The sequence below is a fragment of the Porites lutea genome, chromosome 10 (assembly GCF_958299795.1).
Source record: "Porites lutea chromosome 10, jaPorLute2.1, whole genome shotgun sequence".
Taxonomy (NCBI): Eukaryota; Metazoa; Cnidaria; class Anthozoa; order Scleractinia; family Poritidae; genus Porites; species Porites lutea.
The window spans coordinates 4,384,655-4,407,893 of NC_133210.1; the positions used below are offsets into that span (position 1 = coordinate 4,384,655).

The 23,239-nt window shown below is 38.0% G+C and overlaps 3 protein-coding genes across 3 annotated transcripts; 2 read left to right on the top strand and 1 right to left on the bottom strand.

The window, feature by feature from the left end:
* Positions 1 to 7: 7 nt before the first annotated feature.
* Positions 8 to 5,866, top strand: LOC140950456 (emopamil-binding protein-like). Its single transcript, XM_073399684.1, has 5 exons — positions 8 to 207; positions 1,573 to 1,642; positions 3,001 to 3,139; positions 4,386 to 4,429; positions 5,642 to 5,866. Exons 1-5 carry the CDS (start codon positions 34 to 36, stop codon positions 5,848 to 5,850), a joined length of 636 nt encoding a protein of 211 aa, XP_073255785.1. The 5' UTR covers positions 8 to 33; the 3' UTR covers positions 5,851 to 5,866.
* Positions 5,867 to 6,212: 346 nt separating this feature from the next.
* On the bottom strand, positions 6,213 to 23,218 carry LOC140950458 (uncharacterized protein C5orf34 homolog). The gene is made up of 12 exons (XM_073399687.1): positions 22,895 to 23,218; positions 21,300 to 21,485; positions 20,448 to 20,690; positions 19,909 to 20,000; positions 18,966 to 19,104; positions 15,421 to 15,524; positions 14,911 to 14,971; positions 10,530 to 10,801; positions 9,650 to 9,751; positions 9,101 to 9,141; positions 8,787 to 8,857; positions 6,213 to 6,362 (listed from the first exon to the last, which is right to left on the bottom strand). Exons 1-12 carry the CDS (start codon positions 23,192 to 23,194, stop codon positions 6,213 to 6,215), a joined length of 1,761 nt encoding a protein of 586 aa, XP_073255788.1. The 5' UTR covers positions 23,195 to 23,218.
* Positions 16,435 to 17,620, top strand: LOC140950454 (UDP-GalNAc:beta-1,3-N-acetylgalactosaminyltransferase 1-like). The gene has a single exon (XM_073399682.1). It carries the CDS (start codon positions 16,502 to 16,504, stop codon positions 17,594 to 17,596), a length of 1,095 nt encoding a protein of 364 aa, XP_073255783.1. The 5' UTR covers positions 16,435 to 16,501; the 3' UTR covers positions 17,597 to 17,620.
* Positions 23,219 to 23,239: the final 21 nt, after the last annotated feature.

Here is a 23,239-nt window from a genome sequence, read left to right on the forward strand (position 1 = left end):
AGGTTCCTTGTACATGAAGTGATTGTTGGCAAAATGGCGGGCTTCACGCTCGAGGAAAATTTTGTGTCAATCGTTAGTCTGTCTTTTACTTTTTTGGAAGCTTTAGTGGCGATAGTTTTTGCATTTGTCGTTTGTCGAAAGCTACCATCATTGGAGAAATGGATAATTACGTGGCTAGTTTATGATGTGCTGACCCATTTTACGCTGGTAGGGTGGTATATGGTGTCACCTTCGTCGACTGGAGGGTTCGATTTTTCATTCGCACCCCTACCCCTTACTTAAGATTGCTCTAATCCGAACCATCAATTTTTTCCGGCGCCCTTTGAAAAATGAAATCCAGAAGGGTTAATTTTTCGTCGGCAACTTTGAAAAGATATCCTAAGGGTCCAGATCCTTGCAGAAAAAAAATCGAGGGGGTGTGGGTAAAAAATGGAATGTCCCAGCAGGTGGTGCAAAGATCTGATCGGAAAACAGCAGACTGAATCGTAAAAATTCGTATACTTAAAAGCAGTTTACTTCAATCTCTATTAATGCCTCTTGATCCTGTATAGACTAATTCTCTCCTTGTTTTGCAAGAAAATGCGAGCCTATTAGTAAGGAGAATCTAGTAATTTATCAAAAGTGATCATTTAGGGTGGGTGTTGTGCACGGGAATTAAAATCTAAATTTCACGGTTAACGGTAATTAAAACAGACTTTTTACAAATCACGCAAACTTTAGCGTTTGATTTTATTTGTCGCCCATATAGTATTGCAAAACTGAGGTGTCGACTATAATTTTTGAGTTATGCATACACAAGAAATAATTGTTTTCACGTCCTAAAATACTAAATTTACACAGGGCTCCTGATTTACAATAATTCACAACTGCATGCCGTACTCTACACAAGCAGAACTGGTTACACTTTATTTTTGCAATCCTTTAGTGTAGTGCATATGTGCAAGAACAATATCCAGTACTTTTATAGGTCTCATAGGGCAGTGACACAGACTACACAATACACTGTTCACTCTTGTGGCCAGACAACTCTGATCATTCGACCTCTACTTGTCTGTATGCCACAGAGAAAGGTCATTTCATCTTCATCATTCCTCAGGTCTTCCCTGACATAAGAATCTGTGTAATATTCTTGCACTTCTTTGGAGTCATCCTGTTGATCATGTGGCTGCATGTCAGAAGCTGTAGTTTCTATATCATCTGGAAAATGTTGAGTAGGGGAAACTACTTTTTCTGCTGGTGTATATGAGGAATGGTACATAATGAGAGGAAGTGTCGCGGCCTTAAACTTGACTTGACCTTGATATATCAAGTTCCTTGAAAGTTTACATTGAAATTATATTTCACGAAAAAAATTAGCTAATTATAGACCATGGTCACGAATGTCAAGAAATAAATTAGTTATTTCATGAATCACGGGATTACTTTTGTTCACGCATCACGGAAATTCTTTCGTTCATGATTCACGGCGATTAAAAATAGGCGTTCACGGTTCACGGTAAAACCCCTTTCCGACCCTCTCTTTAGTAGCTCCTGATGATAGTCAATAATCAAAAGTGCAATTTTTTTTTTCAGGAAGGACCTTTTGTTTATTTCTCACTTGTTGGTTCTGTCAATAATACAAACCACATCTTAGCTGAAGTGTGTAAGTGAAGAAATAAAAAAAACCCAAAGCATTAAAATTTTCCTTATGATATCAGTGTACTTGGTGTGTTCAATAAAAAGGACACAAAGATTTGTTTGGCTGAATATGAGATGAGATGATTGAAGGGATCCCTGTCTAGATTCTTCGATATAATTTGCTTAAAGGCATTAGAAGGGATAGAATACTAATGGTATGCGTGAGAGCATTATCGAGTGCATGCACTAGGGACTGGGGGGGGGGGGGGGTACTTTAGGATTTTTTGGGTGAGGATGTGCCTCCAGGACCCTGGAACCCTTAGCCTATACCAGAGCTAGTTCAGCTGAATTTTGCTATCCTGTACTGGACTAAACTTCCCAAATTCCCCCTATCCTAAAGTAGCAGTTTTCCAGAAACTACTGAGGTCACTAGCATATAGTCCAGCCAAAGCAAAACCGATTTGACTTTTTTAAATATATTTTTGAGTGGCAATTCCCAGTCTCATTAGTCTAGACTAAGATCTACAACCAATTTATTATTGATTTATTGATACCCAATTCTAGACCCAAACTCTCTGATTTATTTACCCCATCCCATAGTAAACTGCTTGAAAACCATACCCTTCACAGCGGTACATACTTAAAAAGCCCATATGAGGCAGTACCCCCCTGGGACTAAGACATATATAAATAACTCTGCGAAGACTTTTCTAAAAAAACATTCTATTCAATAAGTAGTTTTCCATAGCACTGGGGATTGTAAAACCTTTTATCTCTTTATAATTGGACTTCTAGTTCATTTTTGTGAAACAAGCAAAATTATAAGTATGTGAAATTTTGTTTACTGAAGCCAAGAAAGTGTTACTTAACATTTTTTCAGTAAGCAAAAGCCTAATTTGTTTCCACTTTCAACACACTATTGAATTTATATGGCGATTCACAAAACTATTTTTGTCTAACGACCTGTTCAGTTGATCGCCACAGTATTCAAGATTTTAAATACTGTGAATCGAACTCAGAAAAACGTGGACACCTGAAAAATTCCAGGAATGTTGATTGTGTACTGGCCAATCACAATAAAGTTCAGGATACGCAAGCAAACCTCAAAACCGCAAATTAATTACCTTTGCTGTTTGCAGTTTTGCTATCTGGTGCCTCATTGGCTTATTTCTCGCAACACGATAACATTCCATAAATATTTCTGGTGTTCACAGTTTCATGAGTTTCACAGTAATAGTGCGTTGAAAGTGGAAACAAATTAGGTTTTTTTCTTTTGCTTACTGAAATAAAGCAAAATCATAGCATTAGATGAAGAATCACTTTTTAATTGTCAATCCATGGATGCTTTCAATAGTTTCTTAATCTCTACTACATGGTTTTCAGGGAAAGAATATGGCAAGGCAGATTCAAGGTGGCTTTATTCAGACCCAACAATTGTTTCTTTAGAGATTCTTACAGTTGTTATCACAGGACCTCTTGCCCTGATGTTAATTTATGCCATTTACTTCAACAAACATTACAGGTAAAATATTGCTTTGATTTTATGTCATTGCCAAGGCTATGTCTCAGGAAAATTGAAGGGCTGTGGGGCTGTCATTAGAAGCTGGCATTTTTGCTGGCTACTGCAGTAAAATCAGCCTGCTACTTTCAGTTTGAAAATGAATGAAAAATAACAAATATAGGAGCATCTGAATTGAAATACCGTAAAATTCTGAAAACATATTTTTCAAAGGCCCTTTTTGAGGGGCTTATTTTGGGAGAGGCTTATATTCGGAGGAGCCTATCTACGGAGGGAAATTTGCATTTCAAAATCTATTGGGCTTGCCTTCAAGTTGGAAGTAAATTTATCGTTTTTGCTTTGTTTTACTTTGCATTTGAGGGCAATTTTCTAAGAACAAGTCCCTGAGGGGAGGGGGGCTTATATTTGGAGGGGCGATGTCATGGAGGGTTTTTTACGTTACTGGTTTGGGGGCTTATATTTGGAGGGGCTTATTTTTGGAATTTTACAGTATATGAAATGAATCATATTTTGAACTGGTGAAAAAGCAGTCAAGCCGGAATTTTTTCAGGTCCTTTTTCAACCACTTGGTTTGTTCATTCAACTGCGAAGATCATGTTCACTTTCATAGGAGGATTTTTGGCATAAATGACTAGCTACTTAATTCCCTGAGAGACCAGCCACTTTAAAACCTTAATGAAACCCTTGAGAGCTGCTTGACACTGAAATGCAAAATTAAATATAATTTATTCATGCTAATAGACCAATTTCAATATTATTATAATTCAGACTTGGCATCAAGGCTTTGGGGAACAAAACAAAAGAAATGATCTTGAGGCTTAGCAATGAATAATACTAACATTAATTTCTTTTGTTCAGGGTTCCTACAGATTTTTTGATCCAAAATTCAAAACTTTTTCCAGCCTTTTTTCCAAAACAATAATTTCTTTTTCCAGACTAGGTGATCAATAGAGACCTTTAAAAATGCAGGAATAAAGCTCCTTTCATCATACAGTTGAGACTGAATAAGATTTGACCAAAACAAAACAAAAAATCACTTATAAATTTGTTGTAGCTTTGAAAAAAAAAAAAAAAACTCAAGACTTTTTACCATTTTCCAGACTTTATTTCCATTTTCCAGACTTTTCAAGACTTTTTCAAGAATTCAAGACTCTGTTAGAACCCTGTTTATTTTATTCCCCCCAGCAGAGCCAAGTATGAAATTTAACATATCGAAATAAACGGTTTATTCTCTGTGTTATTTCAACAGGCATTTTGTGCAGATAACACTATGTGTTTGTGAGCTGTATGGAGGTATGACTGCATTATGCTATTTATCATTTGCCCTCTTAATGGAAGTAGGTGTTATTGAAAGAAAAGTGTTTTCAAGTGCTTTGAAATGATGATTATTTCTTGGTTAAATTGTTGAACGTTAAACCCTAAACCATTGATGTTGCACCTCCCCTGAAAACTTGTAAGGTCACAACCAATATAATCAGATGTTCAGATTATTGTATTGTTGATTAGCAATATTCACTAAAAAAGGGAAATTATTAGGGACATCCATGACCATGGGTCACTGCAGTCCATGGACAGTTGTTAGGTGGGTTTTGAGTAATTATGTACCATTTATTGGCCTGCGTTACAAACAAAATTAAAGTTCTGGTCAAATTAGCCTGTGAAAACATTCGTTTCTCCGCACCCTTCGCCGCTGGGATGTTTCACATGGAGGAACGTCTGCGACTCAGCGACAGAAATTCCATACTGATGATGCAAATCAATGTTTACATAATAAATCTGGTAGTCATGGGGTTCCAAATATAAATTTGTCCATTTAACGAGTGTTATGGTCGATTTTGGTAAAGTGTTGTGTTCATCTGCCAACAAGCTCCAGTAAAACTCAAAAGCTTCTTCTAGAAAAGACTATATTCCACAAATATTGACTGTTTTGCCGGAGATTGTTCGCGTTTACATTTGAACCTTGTGGCCTTTTATCTTTCATTCGTAAACAATAGCTAAAACAATGTAACTACTCCGTTGACCAATCAGCGCTTCTGACCGGATTCTGGACAGATTTTACGTCATCAGTATGGAATTTCTGTTGCTGAGTCGCAGATGTTCCTCTACGCGAAACGTCCCCACCCCCACCCCCCTTGAGTATGCACCATGGCCAGCCTGTTAAAAAAGCCAATCTCGATTTACTAATCTGTTTAAAGGGAAATATGAAATGCACTTTTGGAAATTTGAGTCCTTTGGGGGCCAGAGCAAGGATCTTGGCACTGCCTTGCAGACATTGCTAGCCCAGATAGATAACATCCGTGAAGGCTAGTGCCACATAGGTCTCCAAATTGTTTAAGAAAACAAAATTGCATTCGAAGTGCAAATACTTTATATTTTTAGCTATGTTGATTGGAAATTCTTTGTCCCAAAGTTGCTTTTGAATATTTTTGTGATAAAACAATAATTGTTTTATCTAAAACAGAATAAGTTATTTATTCTGTTTTAAATATGAATATCTTTAAACAGGCTGGATGACATTTTGTCCTGAATGGCTAGTTGGAAGCCCAAGCTTGGATACAAGTTTTCCTCTTTACCTCTGGTTATATTTAGTATTTTTCAACGGCCTCTGGGTTATATTTCCTCTTCTGTTACTATGGCACTCTTGGAAAGAGCTGAAAGTAAAGCACAAGTCTATGACAACAACCACCACAACCTCTAAAAAGAAGAAAAAATAAACCACAGAAGAAACATTGAACTCAATGGTCATCAGAAAAATACTGTACTAAAAAACCAATGTCAGTGAAACTCTAAATTGGTTAAATCTAAAGTTAATTACCTTTGTATTATACATAACCACCAATGAAATACCAGGCGAGCTTTAGCACTAAAACATGATATCTTCACAGGAGAAAATAACATGTTATTTGGTCAAAGTTATCTTCACCTCCAAAATTCGTTTTGTAAAATAATATGTGGCAATCAGATTCTTTTCATTTTTCAGTAACTTAAAAGAAGTATAAATTATACAGTTAAACCTCCAGCACATAACCAGCTTTAAAGAAGTAATCATTATATAATTTGTCACTAAATGATTAAATCAAGAACAGTAAGTGTTATTAATTGTGGCCAGCAGGCCATCAATGTCATCTATAGCTTTGTTATTCTGGTCCAGCACTTTCTTGATCATAGCATCCCTTTCAGCTGGGGAACCCAAAATGTTGAGAGATGCCTCCATCTCTTCAAGTTCCTATTACAAAATTAGAGAGAAAAAGAGAAAATAATTATTACATCATAATATATACAAGGTAATTTTAGCAGTCATGTAGACAGTGTTAGGCAACAAATTAAAACAGGTGATGAAAAACAAAGCATTGAGTTTGTTGTGTGTGTTTTCCATCTAGAAATCCTTTTTTAAGATCCTTATTGAATGAGTAAGGTCTTGAAGAGATCCTACAATAATGTAAACGCAAAAAACTAAGTAAGACTAAGGGTAAGATGCGACACAGATCTCATTGAAGAGTCTGTAGTTCTCCTCTTTGAACTTATTTTTAAAACTTTTAGAAATAGAATCACACATTTCAAAGTAGCTTTCTTAACATAGATTTTCATCTGAGTTGTTCAATACTGGAAAAAGCCCTTGACAATGCTACTTGCCACAGTAGATGATTAAGTATGACTTGAAAACATTTTGCTTTCTGATTTTCTAAGGATGACTTAGTGGCTGTGTAATTTTGGTTAGGGAACGCGTCCAAATATCGGTAGGCAACTCGATCATGGGAAACGGACCCGATTAATTTTCCGATTGATCGGAATCGGTACCTATCTGTAGGCACTAGTTGCCGTTTCCGATAATGATAAAAACTTTGCCGATTCAATCGGAGCCAGAAACATTCCGATGTGGATAATGGGGTATCACATTCATCTGATAAGGATATGTGACTCTGCAAACATGTCACGAAACCAAATAATGAAAGAGTCATTTCACTCAACAAAACAGTCTTTAAAACTTGCTTTGTTCTCAATAGTAAAATAATTATAACAATACTTCAGTAGATGTTTTTTCGCCTTATAAGTTGGTTCGAAGATGTCTACAAGGCTGTTCGACGATTTGTTTTCTGTCAGCCGATCGGTAATTGCTTACAAACTTTTCCACGCTGTTCTAACAAAATGTAGAGCGAGTCATATTTCGAAACCTCTCATAAAAATTCGTGACTGCCTAGCAGCCAAATACAGTCCAAAGCGGAAATGCCAAGCATAAGCTGTAATAAAATTTATAACTAAGAATAATTCAAGAATATTTTCAACTGAAAACCGACAGAACAATAAGAATATTCAGCGTAGGCCGGTAAAACAACATTCTTATAATAGATTATATATAAAATAAGTGTACTAACTTGCTGTTTATTTACAAAGCTTATTCAAACTTGTAGTTGTCACCTGTATAACTATAACTTGTAAACATTGCTTTCAAGCTAGTTTTGTATTTTGTATTTTGTTTCACTTGCAATTAAAAGTTTATCATAATTCAATTCACTTCTGATGAGCTGAAAATACAGGGAACGGCGTTTTCAAGTTGCTTCTGCCTACGTATCCAATACGTAGCGCACGTCGCAAGCCGGATCGTTAAAAGCAGTTTTCTTTCCTTTCTTTAACTCGAGTTAATACATTTTATAGAAAGCTTTGTTTTATCTCGTTTCAGAAAAGAGCGAAAAATTAGTTGTTTCTTTTAAAAAATTCGGAGCGTCAACGGAATGTGCAATCAACGTAACAATGAAAGATCCAGTGAGTTTGACTCGACGAGAGAAGTTTACAAGCAAATAAACAACTTGCCTGATTCTAGCCGGTTCAAGTTCGCTCCTGTACACGCAATGTCATGAATGCCTGATCTGACAGTATTCTGTCCCCTATTTTCTTGGCTAAACGATTTTAAAATTCCTCCAGCAAGGATTCTTCAATCACGCGTTTTGGATTCTAAGGTCGTAAATGCATTCAGCGCGCTATCTTTCGCTTAAAGATGCTCGATACAAAAATTCTTCATCTTGTCTGGTATTGTCTTCCATAAGAACTCTTCGATGAAGGCATTTGTCGCTAATTTTTTTTTGAAACAATACACATTTCAGAAAGACAAGATACAATACGGCGATAAACACTTGGTCTTACCCAGCCTGTTTGTGCATTGAAAACTCAATCATTCACGCTTTGCTTTTGTTGACATAAACATTGCCCTATATAATTTTTGTCAGTAACGTAGCGTGACCGACGATTTCAACCCTTTGACAAACGCTGACAGATATAAGTCAAGATTTGATGAATTCTGTTAATTGGCCCGATGAAGAATTTTGAACGGTGCCGATTCCGTTTCAATCGGTACCGATAATATCGGTACCGATTGAAAACGGAATCGGAAAAAATCGGCACCCGATTGATCGGCATCGGCGTGACCCGATGCCGATATTTGGACGCGTTCCCTTAAACTTCCCTTATTTGTTCATTGTTTAGTTCTATACGCTGTAAGGCTGTCAAGGTTCTGCATGTTTATAGAACACAAGATAGCATATCAATATAATAATAAATTTATTATTGATAAAGCTGAAGTAACTTTCCAGCTACGTGCATATGGCATGAAATGGGCAAGTTGACACAATTACTCACATAAGTGTACGTGAAATACCTTTGTAGAGTTTGTGCTGTCCTTTGTCATTTTTAGGGTTTCATTTACAGCGCTTTGTTGATCATGAATGTCTGATCAGGCAAAAACTGTGTCAAGGATTTGAAACATAACAGAGGACAGAACAGAGAGAAACAATAGGAGCATGAGAGTTAATGCTTTCTCGTAGATTTAGGGTTAGGTTCAAGATTTTTTTGGGCCATAGGAAGAGGAAGTGCACTGTACATGGGGTATATGAAGGGGTTACATGGCCAATTAAGGACCCACTCCCCTAAATCAACCCATGTAGTTAAGGTAAAAATTATACCAAAGGATACAGTTAAATCGTTTTATCTTGTCAATTTCAAGACTCATAGCCCTGTTTATCCAGAAAGTGGAAGAGTTAGAATGTTAACTTCTTATTCGAGTTTTACAGACCAGTGCCTTTTTATTCCTGACTGGTCAATTTGCAACGTAAGAAGAATTGGTGTCAATATATTTTTTCTAATAACAGTCAGCATACGTGATAATAGCTGCAAAGTAAGTTTAAACTAAACTCCATGAATTTTATCGGGAATACCTCAGTAGTCTATGTAAAACCAAGCCCTTCCTCCTCCCCCCCCCCCTCCCCACATAAAAGGAAAATCAGTGGCCATTTTTCGTCTTCAGGCGGGAGTTCAGATACATGTAGGCTTGGACCTTAGCAAATTCAGCAAATTTTGTAAGTGCATGAAAGTCCTCTTCTGGTGCTGGAATTGGTGATGGTTCCTCTCAAAAGTAAGATCTTGTAACTGATCTTTCTCAACATAAGTGTTATTAGCTCTAAAGAAAGTGTGTATAAAATATTTAAATAATACAAGGCAAAACCTTATCAAATATAAACTCACCCCCTTTTCTCAGGGTCCCATAATGTGTCTTTGTAAAATGTTCTTCTCTGTGAGGGTGATGAGTTCACCCATTCTTTCCAGTGCTGGGCAGTCTGCAAGTATCTGAAAAAAAAAAAATCAGATCAAACTACATTTAACATTTGCAGGTAGGCTGACTGCATATGTTCAGTCAAATTAAAATTACACTGAAAATAATTTTGCAGTTAGCAACTTACAAATGCAGCTGCATGATGTTAGACATGACATTTAGAAGATTTGATTCACTTGTTCACTTGTAAGGGGGGCAGGGAGGGGTGGGGGGCAAGCTTATTTTTGTGATGCCGTGACTGACCATTTTTTTGTGTCCATGAATCGTGATGTACTGAAAAACTGTTCTGTGAATCGTCATTGAAGTGCACTCAGTGAAACCTGAACTGCCAAAATCGTCGATTGTTTACATGTACATTGAAGATTAACTGAAGAATAATAAATCCTGAATTTGGCCAAATGACCTTAATTAGCATCTGATGGCTCGATTTAAATTTACTTTAGAGAGTCTTTTGATGTTGTTTCACACTTCAGTGCCCTCAGACCCACCTACAGCTGACTTCCCTAGGGAATTTATAATCACGCAGGTTGGTAAAACTCTAGTTAACTGTAAATATTGCTAAAGCACTGTGTTTTACAAAATGGGCCTAACGTAACAGTTTTGACATTTTGTACGACCTTTGTTTTTGAGAATCTTTAAAATGTTTTGTGACTTGTGAAATGCAAAATTGTTGTTCATGAACTCATGATGAGACCCCCCGCCCCCCATTAAAAAAAAATATATTGTAGTCTATCCCTACATTATGATTTCAAAGACCATCTGCAAAAGGGCTGTCTTATATTTTGCTTTTACCTTTGATATAAGGCACACTGCTCCTCATCTGCTAAACTAAATTGTTGCACATCTCCATTAGAGAGAATAAGCTGACATAAACTGGAATTCTCATGCTCGTTTTCTTTATTGTCTGTTACATTTCTCAGATCAAGTATTGTTCTGTCACTGAATACGATATTGATGTTTCCATTTGAGTAAGCCTTGAATCTTCCTGTGCCTGCCACAACTGCAGTTTCCACGATATGTGCTGGATAGAATGGCTTGGGCAATATAACTGGAAGATTTGACTCCTGCCAAAATGGACATGCAGCAAACATTAGTAGCATCCCACTAATTAAGGTTGAATACAACCATCCCTGCATCTGAGTGAAGTGTTGACTTAGAGTACCAGCTGAGATATTGACTGATGTTTTAACAAACTTAAACTGGCTCTATTAGTCAAAAGTCCCTTAATCCTTTAATGACAGTTAAATTTCTAAAGTTAGCAAAGCTGGCTCAGGCATCCCAGCCACTTTTTGGAAAATCGGATAGGAAAAATAGGCTGTTTTGAAGTTCAAAATATAGGAAAATATAGGATTTTTCTGCCAAAATATACTATACTAGGCTCTTTATAGGAAAAAAATAAAAATAAAAATTTCTTGGTGACCGCCCCTTTCATGTGCAATTTTCAAAATTTATCTAATAAATTCCCTACGACTTTCTGAAGTTTAATTTTTGTATTTCACTCCCCAAGTTAAGGTATTTTTCGTAAAAAATTATGAAAATCTAAAAAAGCCCTTGAAATTTCGAAAAGACTCAAGTTGATGAAGGATGACCAAACAGATACAAATTGTATAGCTCTGCTTAAAATGCATTTCTAGAGGTATAAAAGTACTCGGGGTAGCCTAAAACGTATTTCTGTGCTTTTAGGAGGAAACCATCATGGGGTGCCCCTGATCTCCTGGTCCCTTCTGGTCCTAGGTCTGGGATGCCTGTTTGCTGGTTAGCCCAACCAACCAGACTCTGAGAAAATTTACAAAAAACTCTGCAGAATTCATTGTCAGAAGTCAAATGGGCTATTTGTTTTTTTTTTTTTATTGGCTAACATCTCTGTACAGACAACTTCAACTATTACCTACTTTGCTTAATAAATACTGCACTTCAATGCTTTGCAAGAATTGTTACTTATCACCTGCCTGCTTGCTTAATAATTATTTTACAATAACTACAGGATGCTAAAAAGACAATCAGATTAAATGACATAGTCTCTACAGGGAGCCATGTCCAGCCCTGGCCATGAAATCCAGAGTTTCTTCACTCCTTACTTAGTTCCACACTTCTCAGAGGTGTGGAAGTGTGGAGTAGTCCGACAAAGTAAGGATATTGTCACACTTTTCCCCCAGTCATGAACCCCTTGTCATTCTTTACTTAGTTCTACACTTCTCAGAGGTCTGGAAGTGTGGAATAGTCCGACAAAGTAAGGATATTGTCGCACTTTTCCCCCAGTCATGAACCCTTTGTCATTCTTTACTTAGTTCTACACTTCCCAGAGGTGTGGAAGTGTGGAAAAGTCTGCCAAAGTAAGGATATTGTCGCACTTTTCCCCCAGTCATGAACCCTTTGTCATTCTTTACTTAGTTCTACACTTCCCAGAGGTCTGGAAGTGTGGAAAAGTCTGACAAAGTAAGGATATTGTCGCACTTTTCCCCCAGTCATGAACCCTTTGTCATTCTTTACTTAGTTCTACACTTCCCAGAGGTGTGGAAGCGTGGAAAAGTCTGCCAAAGTAAGGATATTGTCGCACTTTTCCCCCAGTCATGAACCCTTTGTCATTCTTTACTTAGTTCTACACTTCCCAGAGGTCTGGAAGTGTGGAATAGTCCGACAAAGTAAGGATATTGTTGCACTTTTCCCCCAGTCATGAACCCCTTGTCATTCTTTACTTAGTTCTACACTTCTCAGAGGTGTGGAAGTGTGGAATAGTCCGACAAAGTAAGGATATTGTCGCACTTTTCCCCCAGTCATGAACCCTTTGTCATTCTTTACCTTGTTCCACACTTCTCAGAGGTGTGGAACTGTGGAATAGTCTGACAAAGTAAGGATATTGTCGCACTTTCCCCCTGTTAAGAACCCCTTGTCATTCTTTACTTAGTTCCACACTTCTCGGAGGTGTGGAAGTGTGGAATAGTCCGACAAAGTAAGGATATTGTCTCACTTTCCCTGAGTCACGAGAAGCTCAGTGCGCTTTATGAGCGCTTGGTTTTATTCCTGTATGGTTTTTTACATTTTTCCTCAAGAACTATTTTTATTTTGAATAGCAGATATAACCATTGTTTCAATGCCAGCCGTTGAAAGAAACTTAAAGTTAAGAAATCCGATCTCCAACCAAGCTTTGTTCCTTATCAGTACGGGTTCAAATTCACCATATATTCGCCATATATCCACTGTTTCGCAGTTTTTCCTCTTCTCTAAGGTTATATAAATGCTGGACATAAATTATGAAAAAGAAGCAACACCACGCTCGGAGGTGAGCGGCTCGAGGCCAAGAAACCGCGAAAAAGAATTCACCTAAGGGTGACTCTCTAAAGACGAAGAGGAGGGTGGACCATGCAAATATTTTAGTATTGTCACGTGCCGTAGAGATAACATAAACATTGCCGACCCTATAACACGCACCCAAACAGTGATCCCCCTTTTCCACAGAGAGATCTGCAGGTAGCTACTCTAGGCCGATAAGTCACAATTATTACTTTATACAGAATGCTGTATATTTTTAGACCAATTTAGGTCATGAACCTGATGAAGGAATAGAACAATAACAATTGATTTGAGCATTTACAAACTTTATCAAGTTGATCTTAAAGCGAGGAAGATAGAACGTACATACTCTGCATTCTTTACTACCTATTTTTAGCGGTGTCACGATTTTAAGAGACCTGACTGTTGTACCCAATTGAAAGCTCCCGGGGTTAAGATTCTTAGTGGATTGTATTTGCGTTATAATGTGGCATTCACATTTAAATGATATGGAAATTCCTAAAACAAAACGTTTTATACCCAAAGGGTTTGAATTGGGTACGACATTGAGTCAGCCGAATAGATCTATAGGAAGGAGAAAAACCCAGAATAAGACGTCTCATATATGGCACATTAAGATGAAAAATTTCAAACATAAAAATCCATAGATTAGATGACGTTGTTGAGGTTTCCGTTGAAATAAACGAAGATAAAGGACTGACGGGGACTTCGTGACAGAGAAAACGTAAGCTTGTTTTATGGTCGGGTATTCAAACAGATGGCAGTGAAACAAGGCTAATATCTTCTAGTCATAAAATTGTTGTCTAAACTTAAAATAGCATTTAAAAAGATGTAAAACGAGTTGAAGGAATAAAACCAACAAATACTCCCACTGCGCTTTATTCTCATTTCATACATAGGAGTGTAACTAAGTAAAGAATGTCAAGGGATTCGTGACTGGGGGGAAAGTCCCAAAAACCACACATTTTTCAACCATTTTCTCAGTTTAACAATAACGCATTACCGCGAATCTTCGCATATTTTTGCACAATGTGACAATATCCTGACTCTGTCAGACTATTTCATACTTCCACACCTCTGAGAAGTGTAGAACTAAGTAAAGAATGACAGGGGTTTCGTATGACCAGGGGAAAAGTGTGACATTATCCTGACTTTGTCAGACTTTTCCACACTTCCACACCTCTGAGAAGTGTAGAACTAAGTAAAGAATGACAAGGGGTTCTTAACAGGGCGAAAAGTGCGACAATATCCTTACTTTGTCAGACTTTTCCACACTTCCAGACCTCTGAGAAGTGTGGAACTAAGTAAAGAATGACAAAGGGTTCATGACTGGGGAAAAGTGTCACATTATCCTTACTTTGTCGGACTTTTCCACACTTCCACACCTCTGAGAAGTGTAGAGCTAAGTAAAGAATGACAAAGGGTTCATGACTGGGGAAAAGTGTCACATTATCCTTACTTTGTCGGACTTTTCCACACTTCCAGACCTCTGAGAAGTGTGGAACTAAGTAAAGAATGACAAAGGGTTCATGACTGGGGAAAAGTGTGATATTATCCTTACTTTGTCGGACTTTTCCACACTTCCACACCTCTGAGAAGTGTAGAGCTAAGTAAAGAATGACAAGGGGTTCTTAACAGGGGGAAAAGTGCGACAATATCCTTACTTTGTCGGACTTTTCCACACTTCCAGACCTCTGAGAAGTGTGGAACTAAGTAAAGAATTACAAGGGATTAGTGCCTGTGAGAAAAGTGCGACAATATCCTTACTTTGTCAGACTTTTCCACACTTCCACACCTTTGAGAAGTGTGGAACTAAGGATGAAAAAGGAAAGTAGGGATCTTGTGGCCAGCACTGGACATTTGTGTCTACAGGCAGGGTCACCTCTTTCCAACAGCATCGCTCAGCTAACTGGTTTCCAATAGTGGACAAGAACTCTATGTAACTGAAATACAATAAAATGATATCTTATTAATTGCCTCTTATTTTGGGGTTTACAGTCAAGCCAGGTCAAGCATATACCCCTTAAGATCCTATTAATGATTCTATTATTTGAAAGTTGCATCTGTTTGCAGTTGTAGATTTCAGATTCATCCCTCCATTCTTGCATTCGTAATGAGTAGTGAATTCACATGCTAGTTCTGAAATTTCTGCCTGCTCAGTTTTCTTGAATTTGATGTAAAATAAAGTCTTCAAAGCAATTTTATCTACCCTGACCGTATAATAAGAAGCTGTACCCAGAAATTCACTGCTCATTATGTATGCAGGAATGCAGATTTGAATTTGATATGGGTAGAGGCAGCGACTAACAGATTCATTTTTCAAATTATCTATTCATTACTGGAACCTATGGGGGTAAGCTTGACCTTGCGTGACTTTAATTTTGAACTGTACCTTGTAGCTTGTTTTATCAGTTTTCCAACGGAGTATTCTGTTCTTAGCAATCTGTCAGGAAGTGGCCTGTCAGCTGAGTATACTCTCTCTTGAATCTCAACACCCTATAGAGATCCGTAAAATAGTTTGCATTTTTAGCAGAAAAAAATACCACTTTTTTCAAGAGGCTTCATTTTCCCTCTAGACAACCTACCAATCATAATAAAAGTATGGCTTAAAATTTTCTATCTGTCTCTCCACAAGAGTCGGATCCCACCCTTTACCACATTTAACTTCTACAAGGCCACAAATATGTCAAACTATGCTTGGGCAACAGATCAAGAGACAAAATATTCTTATGTACTGTCTTCCAGAAGAAATGTGATCCTCAAAATGGTTGTGAATATAAAGGATTGCAAGTAGTAAGGATTTGTATGGGAATTCAGGTATTGGGCTATTGCATTTAATATCCGCCCCCCTCCCCTCGCCCATGAGGAACCATCGAATTCTCCAGGGGGAATTTATAAAAATTGAGGATTTCTTTAGGGGCAGAGTAAAAGATATGAAATTCGTTGGGGGTCAAGCTTTAATTTTCACAAAATTCTTCAGGGGTGAATGCAATTTTAGCCAGTCTTCAGAAGTAAGAAGAAAAGGTAAGTCCTCAACCAGCGGGGGGGTTGGGGGGGAGTAACATTAGATTCACGCAGACAAACACTCGCTGGGATTTTCAATATTAAACACTCTACCTTATTTATTTGGTTTGCTCTTGTGCCTACCGTGTGTTTTTTTCCTGATCCGCTGCAGTTTAAGCGATTTCCTTTGCCCCCGAATTTCCACTACATCTTTACTACTTATTTTTCCATTCAAATTCTTACCTGTAACCCTTATGTTCACGGCTAGTTTAAGATCACACAATATGGTATCACACGCAATTAACCCTCACACTGAGTTTGGGTTGCCTGTGAACCCACGTGCCGTCAAGCTCTCATATGAGAAATTTAGTGTTGTCTTAAATGAAATACCAGGTAGGCGCGGTAGTATTAAATTATTTTTCGTCGTCTTTTGATTATTTTAGTGCGTTTACGGTTCTTCAGCTATTTTAATGGCTATTTCACCGTGCTTATCCTTTTTACGTCGGAAGATGGTCCGTCTATGTAGCTTTCCCTGCGTACGTGCGGTTCTGTTGCTTGCCTTGCTTCTCATCGGCCTTAGCATTGTTGATATTTACAAGAAAGTCCACTATAGCTCTCCAAATTTGACTTTGAATGTTTTTCCACCGGCCATCGAACCAGATATTGGAAGCAAAGAATTTTTCTTGTTGGCAATTGTCACTTCACGTCCGGGTAGTAAAGCTACGCGGGAAACGATTCGTCAAACATGGGGAAGCCTGCAAGGCACAGGTGCGAGTGGCACATGGAAAATGATATTTAATTTGGGTAGAACGTTCAATCGCGAGTTGGATCTGCAGCTTGAACGAGAAGCTAGGATTTATCGAGATCTTCTCATCGGAAATTACAAAGATACATACGACAATCTGATTATCAAAGTTTTTACGGCATTCACCTGGGCGACACGCTTCAAATGCGAGTATATTTTGAAAGCAGATGATGATGTTTATGTACATGTGCCAAGACTTATAAAATGGCTAGAGACGTCTCCTGGATTGCCATCGCAAATCTACGCTGGGGCTTTAGCGATAGATACAGGAATCGAAAGAGTTCCTTGGAAGTCTTATTTCTTGAGTTATAGAACGTACAATAGAACACGCTTCCACACGTACTGTCGAGGGCCTTATTACGTGATGTCACACAACATTCTCAACAAACTTTGGCATCGCACCAAAATGTTCGAACCATTTCGGATTGAGGACGCGTATGTAGGCTTACTGATTGTAACAATGGGGGTAACACCCGTACAATTGCCAGGTTGTTCCTGGCATGATAGCAACTCATTTTACAAGTTACAACAAAAAGACGTATGTTTCTTCAAGACTGGAATATGTGTGGGAGACCGGCTATCCGAAAATGCTATCCAATATGCACATGAGAAATTTTCATCTGCTGAAGAAAATGTTACTTTGACTGAAAAATGTTTGGACAATTTGTTGATCAGAAATAGCCCTAGGATTTCTGGTGTCTTTGGAACTGGGCAGAGATTTTCTGAAGGCCAGAGTCTTTCAATTTTAAAACAAAAGTAATAAATAAGGTAAATTGATTTAAAACTGATGTAGAGTGGGAGAAATTGCTTCAAAAACTCGGTGGCGTAAGGGTGGGGAATTACAGTCAACTCCCTTTATAGTGGACACTGTAGGGACCTTGAGTCCTCATCAGCAAAGTCCTTAATAGCAGGAATTTATTTCAGTCAAATGTTTGTAATACTGCGTCAGTCAATTCCAGCTGCGCCCGACCCCCCACCTCCCCTGGCTGATCCCCGGGTATTAGCATTTTTTTGACCTTCGATGACAAATTCTCGGGGGTGGGGACTCTTGAGCTGTCAAATCCCCCTGGGTGGGGACCAAAAAAGAAGGCAAATGCCCTGTCCTCCGTCAACACTGCAACATTTTTCATTGATCACACAGTTGAGTAGTGTCATTTTAAGCATTTTTATGTGCAATTTTTTGTTTCAATTAACGAAATAGTGCTATTCTAATTAGACTTCATTCCGTGATGACACCAGTTTATGGTTTTAATACAATTGTTATAAAATCATTGACATTAAAATTAATAGTGCACCGTAAAGCTAACTTTTGTGGATAGTTTTATGAATATGAAAGGATGTTCTTCAAATAATATCAACAGAAATTTGATTCAATGACCAAAAAACATTGATTCAAGTTGATAGCTCCCGATTTCACCATGTAATTCTAGCTTGATAAGCAATTAAGAAATGCATGCATAAAATCGACAACATGCCTTTACAATCCTCTTCAATTTTTTCCTGCCCTTGACAGATGAGCCAATCTGCTTGTTTTTCCAGTTAAATCCTCCGTGTATTTATATTCTGATAGGAATAGCCCGGGAGGGGGGTGGGGGGGGGGGGGGGGGTGGCGCTGGGCGCAGCTGGAATTGACTGATGCATAAATTTTTGAAGGCAAGAGTTGACTGTACATACTGTCACTACAGCGTTTGAATTAGGATTTTGTTTCATATACATTAGAAATGAAATTTAAGTCTATTAATAGAGTGGCATACTCTAATGATGCTTATGGCACTATGCAAGACAAAACAATAATTACGGTGTATGAATATTTTAAATAAGCTTCCTTGAAAAGGAACATTACATGAGACCCGTTTCTCAAAAGTCTGTGAATGAGGTATCAGTCGTTTTGCTGTTTATATACTACAAGTAAAACTGTCATGGGCCGGTTTGTTAGCTATCTGGGTTTAGAATTGATTTTAACATTTTGCTTTGGGCACAGAAAGTTACCAGGTCTTTCAAGAAATGGGCCCCTGGTCACAGACATTCCCTCTTAATATATTATATAATTGCAACAACATTGATTTCTGTGATTCAAAGATAACACAGAAAAACGGCAGAAAACTGCTACACAATGCTGTTAATCTGACCTTAATCTGTACCTGGTGTGGATGACAATGAACAATCCAATGATTAAAGTATCTAGCACATGGTGATTGTGATCTCATTATAGAGCCATCTCCGGGATCAATCTCTACAGTAAATAAACCAGTTGGCTGAGGGAATATTCTGTAAGAGATTGTATTGTGTTAGAAATATGAGCAGGTCCTCTTCTTTTTTAGTTTGCTGAGTGTGAAGATGTATAAAAGTGTACACTCGACAAACTAAGAAAAAAAAAAGAAAAACTTAGGTGTATACATGTATATCGATCAGACCAGTACAAAGTGTCCATGTTTGAGAGAGTCAAATAGATGGAGTAAAGAAAGGCTGGGACCAACTCTGGGTGTCCATTTTACAAGGTGTCTGTCTTATAGAGGTATCCGTTAAGAGAGAGTCAACTGTACATACATTACCGTTAATCTAGAATGCAACACTGGTTGTCTCTAAGTTATTAATCTTAAAACAAAAATAATTACTCTAGTTAATCAAATCCCAAGGGAAATATGGGGATGCAAACACTCACCTTTGTATGAACTGGGGATAGTTTAAGTTGTCAGTACGAACACGTACTTGACGGGAAAGGCAACCAAAACACTAATCATGGGAACCCCCAGTAGTTCTCAGGTAGGATAACCATGCATCTGCTGCAGCTACAATGTATGTAACAATTTAGTATCCTCTACAGGGCACAAAAAAATCCCATCTGGTAGTCTGGGACAAGAAGTTTTTCTTGTTGGGCAAGCATAACCTTTAAAACTTACTTGCCTAAAGGGAAAGATCCAGGCTAGTCTTCCTCTAACAAAATCATTAACTAAGATAAGCAAGAAGTGGCCTTGGGAAAGCAAGATTTCAGAGCTGCTTGCCTGAAGGACAAGCTTGCATTTAAGTTTTTTTTTAGCCCTGCTCTAGTATAAAGGGGCAGCTTGTACACACCTATAGGTAATGCCACCTTTCCAAATAACTCTCATGTTTGATTGCCAGAAGATTTCCCAGTTTTCAACATCCAAGCATTCACTTGGTACCATCTGACAAGAAAAGCAGAAGATAAAATTTCTTTTTTGACTTTTTTTATTTTTGGCTGCTCTTTATTAGGTAAAGAAGTAAACTCTAATATAGGTTGACTGTAAATGCAGTTGATGTTTCCTTGAATAAAAAGGGTAAACTCAAGGCAGTCTTAGAAAAACATTGTGTCCATGCTCCTCTGGCCTGTAAGCAGGCTCACTTGTGCAATCTCAGGGTTCCAAAATTTTGAGTAAAGTGAGCAAGAAGGATGGGGCGAGGAAAAGTGATAGAATAGATGATTGCATAGTATCTTTACACCTCGAAAGGAGCAAAATTCAAGCTCAGGCTTGCTTTCCTTGCCCCTTTCTTCTCACCAGCTTGCCCCAAAATTCTCCCCAAACTAATAAGCTCATGCTTATCATATAATGTAAGGGCTTGCTCATTTAGTTGTTTAAGTTCTGATCTCATACCTGGGCTCTCCATGAGTGAAGATGAGCAGCTTTGCAAGTGATTGGAAGAGAGGAGGGTACTTTTGTTACAGTATTACTGGCAACAGGAGAGACTGTTGATTCTTCTGCATTATTTACAACATCAACTACACACTGAAGTGGGTACTGCCATGGCTCAGGACATGAGAATGATGAATGGATTTGTTCTTGCCAAGTGTAATAATACTTCTGCTGCTGTCCCTCTAAACCTTTATCATTTGTTTTCTGTTAAAGATAACAAACTTTTTATGGTCAAACTAAAAGCAGACCTCCAATTTGTGATGTTAAAACTACTGAAGTATCAAGTAGAAGTGACACCTGACCTGCAAGTGTATTTAATTCCATTACTCTTGTTGGGCTCCCAGTGTTTCTTGCTGCTTTCTTAATCTGCAGAAGTGTGCAGTTGGTGATATTCCCAAACATAGTTTTACCATTTTTTTTGTACCTTTTCACAGAGTTCTGCTAAAGTTTGAATGCACAGTAAGTGGAAACTAATTTGGGGAACAAAAAGCCGCGTGGAGATACGAAATTTCTCCTCGAGTGGTGAATACTGGTAATATTTAAACACAAGTAATATCCTCTGTATGATATAATTTTATATGTTTTTTAATAAATCTCACCGATGAAGACTGAATAGCCACCAAGCCACAACAAAGTATATATTTTCTGATTCTTTCAACACTTTTCAAAACTGGTGAGCCACCAAACCACTTGTTGGACAAAGTGCTTGAAATATGGCCCAGCCATTGCTTTGGCCATTTTGATGGCCTTTAAACTGACCCTTAAACCCCTATATTTTATCTGCATAGAAGACATTTTAATTTGTTTTTTTACCTTTGGCAAGGGATATTTGACCTCACAAAGAAACTTCACGACAAATGCCTGCCTGTGAGGCAAAAGTGTTAAGCTTGCTAAACCATCAATAGATTCCATGAAAGCAGAGCCATCAGACAACAGTGTAACAAAGTCTTTAGCAGGTTGATCACACCAATGACATTCTGTGATACCATGGTAACCAACCTAGGATTGTTAAGGGTGGAAAGATAAGCTTTTAACATGGCAGGCCTGGTTAATATGTGGTACAAAAAAATTTTACCATGGTTTTACTTTATGATCATACAAGTCATGTTCAACGTGCTTCAATTGAAGTATCCTGGTTAGCTCAGTTGGGAGAGCACTAGTCTGCTGAGGGGAAGGTCACGGGTTTAATCCTGGCTGGACCAACACTCAGGGCCTGAGAAGAAAGTGTTGCCCTTGTAATGACATCTACAAATTGTTAGACATTCTAGTCTTCTTGGATAAGGATGAAAAACCATATGTCCCAACTCACAGCATGTTCACATATCTGTTCTTGTACGACGTAAGAGAACCCACATCAATTTTCGAAAAGAGTAAGGGACGTAGACCCTGTGGTGTGGCCAACCCTTTCTGGGCTGGGTGGGTTATCTGTAAGGAGAGATCTTAAATAATGTAGGGATAACCTCATGATCCTCGTTCACAAAATGGTAAAGGAAACCTGTAAACAGAGTATCTGTATGTGTATCCTAGAAGTATGCATTTATGCAGAAAAAGTGGGGGAGAGGTGTTATTCAGTAGATTTCAGTAAATTAAATTATATAATCAAAATTCGATGGAAGCTCTTGTGAGTGGACACCCTCGGAACGTGAAAAAGGGGTACATAACTGGAGCTGGCTGCTTTTCCTTTCACTTCGTTCTATGAAAGGAGTAACAGTGGTTACGCAATAAAGCCAAAAAAACAGTAAAACGACAAACAGACACCAAACCGCAGCGGAATAGATTGCAGGTAAGACTTTTTTATTCATTTCATTTAAGAAAAAGTAAGGTTTAACGTTATTTGCCGTTCGCAGATCTCAGTGATATATTTCCCATACAAAGTCTCTTATATTTTCAACGGTCGCCTGTGGTAACGCGACACTGGTGCGCGTCACATATGTTATGTAAATTACATTACACCCTTCCCTTGCAACGTGAGTTTGGGCCGCCTGTGTTTTGACATGCATTTTCTTGTATCAAAACATTGTAGACAAAAAGGATTAACCTGAATTTGCTTTTTAAGCTTTCATACGTGAATTCAAATTTCACACTAACCCTATCTTACCCAAGTTTTAAACAACCCAGCCCAGACCAACATGCTAAGTGTCATATTTTTGCCGTAACCATCTAAAACATCATGTTTCAGGCTTTGTGCAGGTAATAATCCCTCAGAGCCCTATAAATTAATGGGGCTGTTCAGAAATCTTGCCCTTCCAGCATCAGCTACCTTAACCCTAAATCTGATCATAATTGGGAATCTTCGGCAAAGTTCGGAAGTTGTCGGAAAATGTCCGGAAATTCGGGTAATATGGATTAAAAATTTCACGTATTATTTGATCAAGGAAAATTCGGCAAACACGTGCAGAACTACTCACCTTAAGTTCGTGTTGAGAGGTCAGTTCTTTACAGAGATATGGTCTGACCGCAAACAAGTTACGAATACTGACAGATTCGATTATTTTAGTTCGGAATGAACTGACAGCGAATCTTGTCAGCTGTTTCATTCTACGTTTACAAGGTGCTGCTTCGCGGTGGAGAAAAGCTGTTCCACAAGGAGACAATTCAACTGATGTTCCGTCTTTATATCTGATAAACAAACTATCATTTTCATACAAAATGAACAAATCAAGGGAATTTTCTTCTTGCAATGTTTTCAAAACTGCCGCCATTTTCATTTTGCCCAAGCAAATAAAGGCTTGGCTACTTATTGAATGACGTCA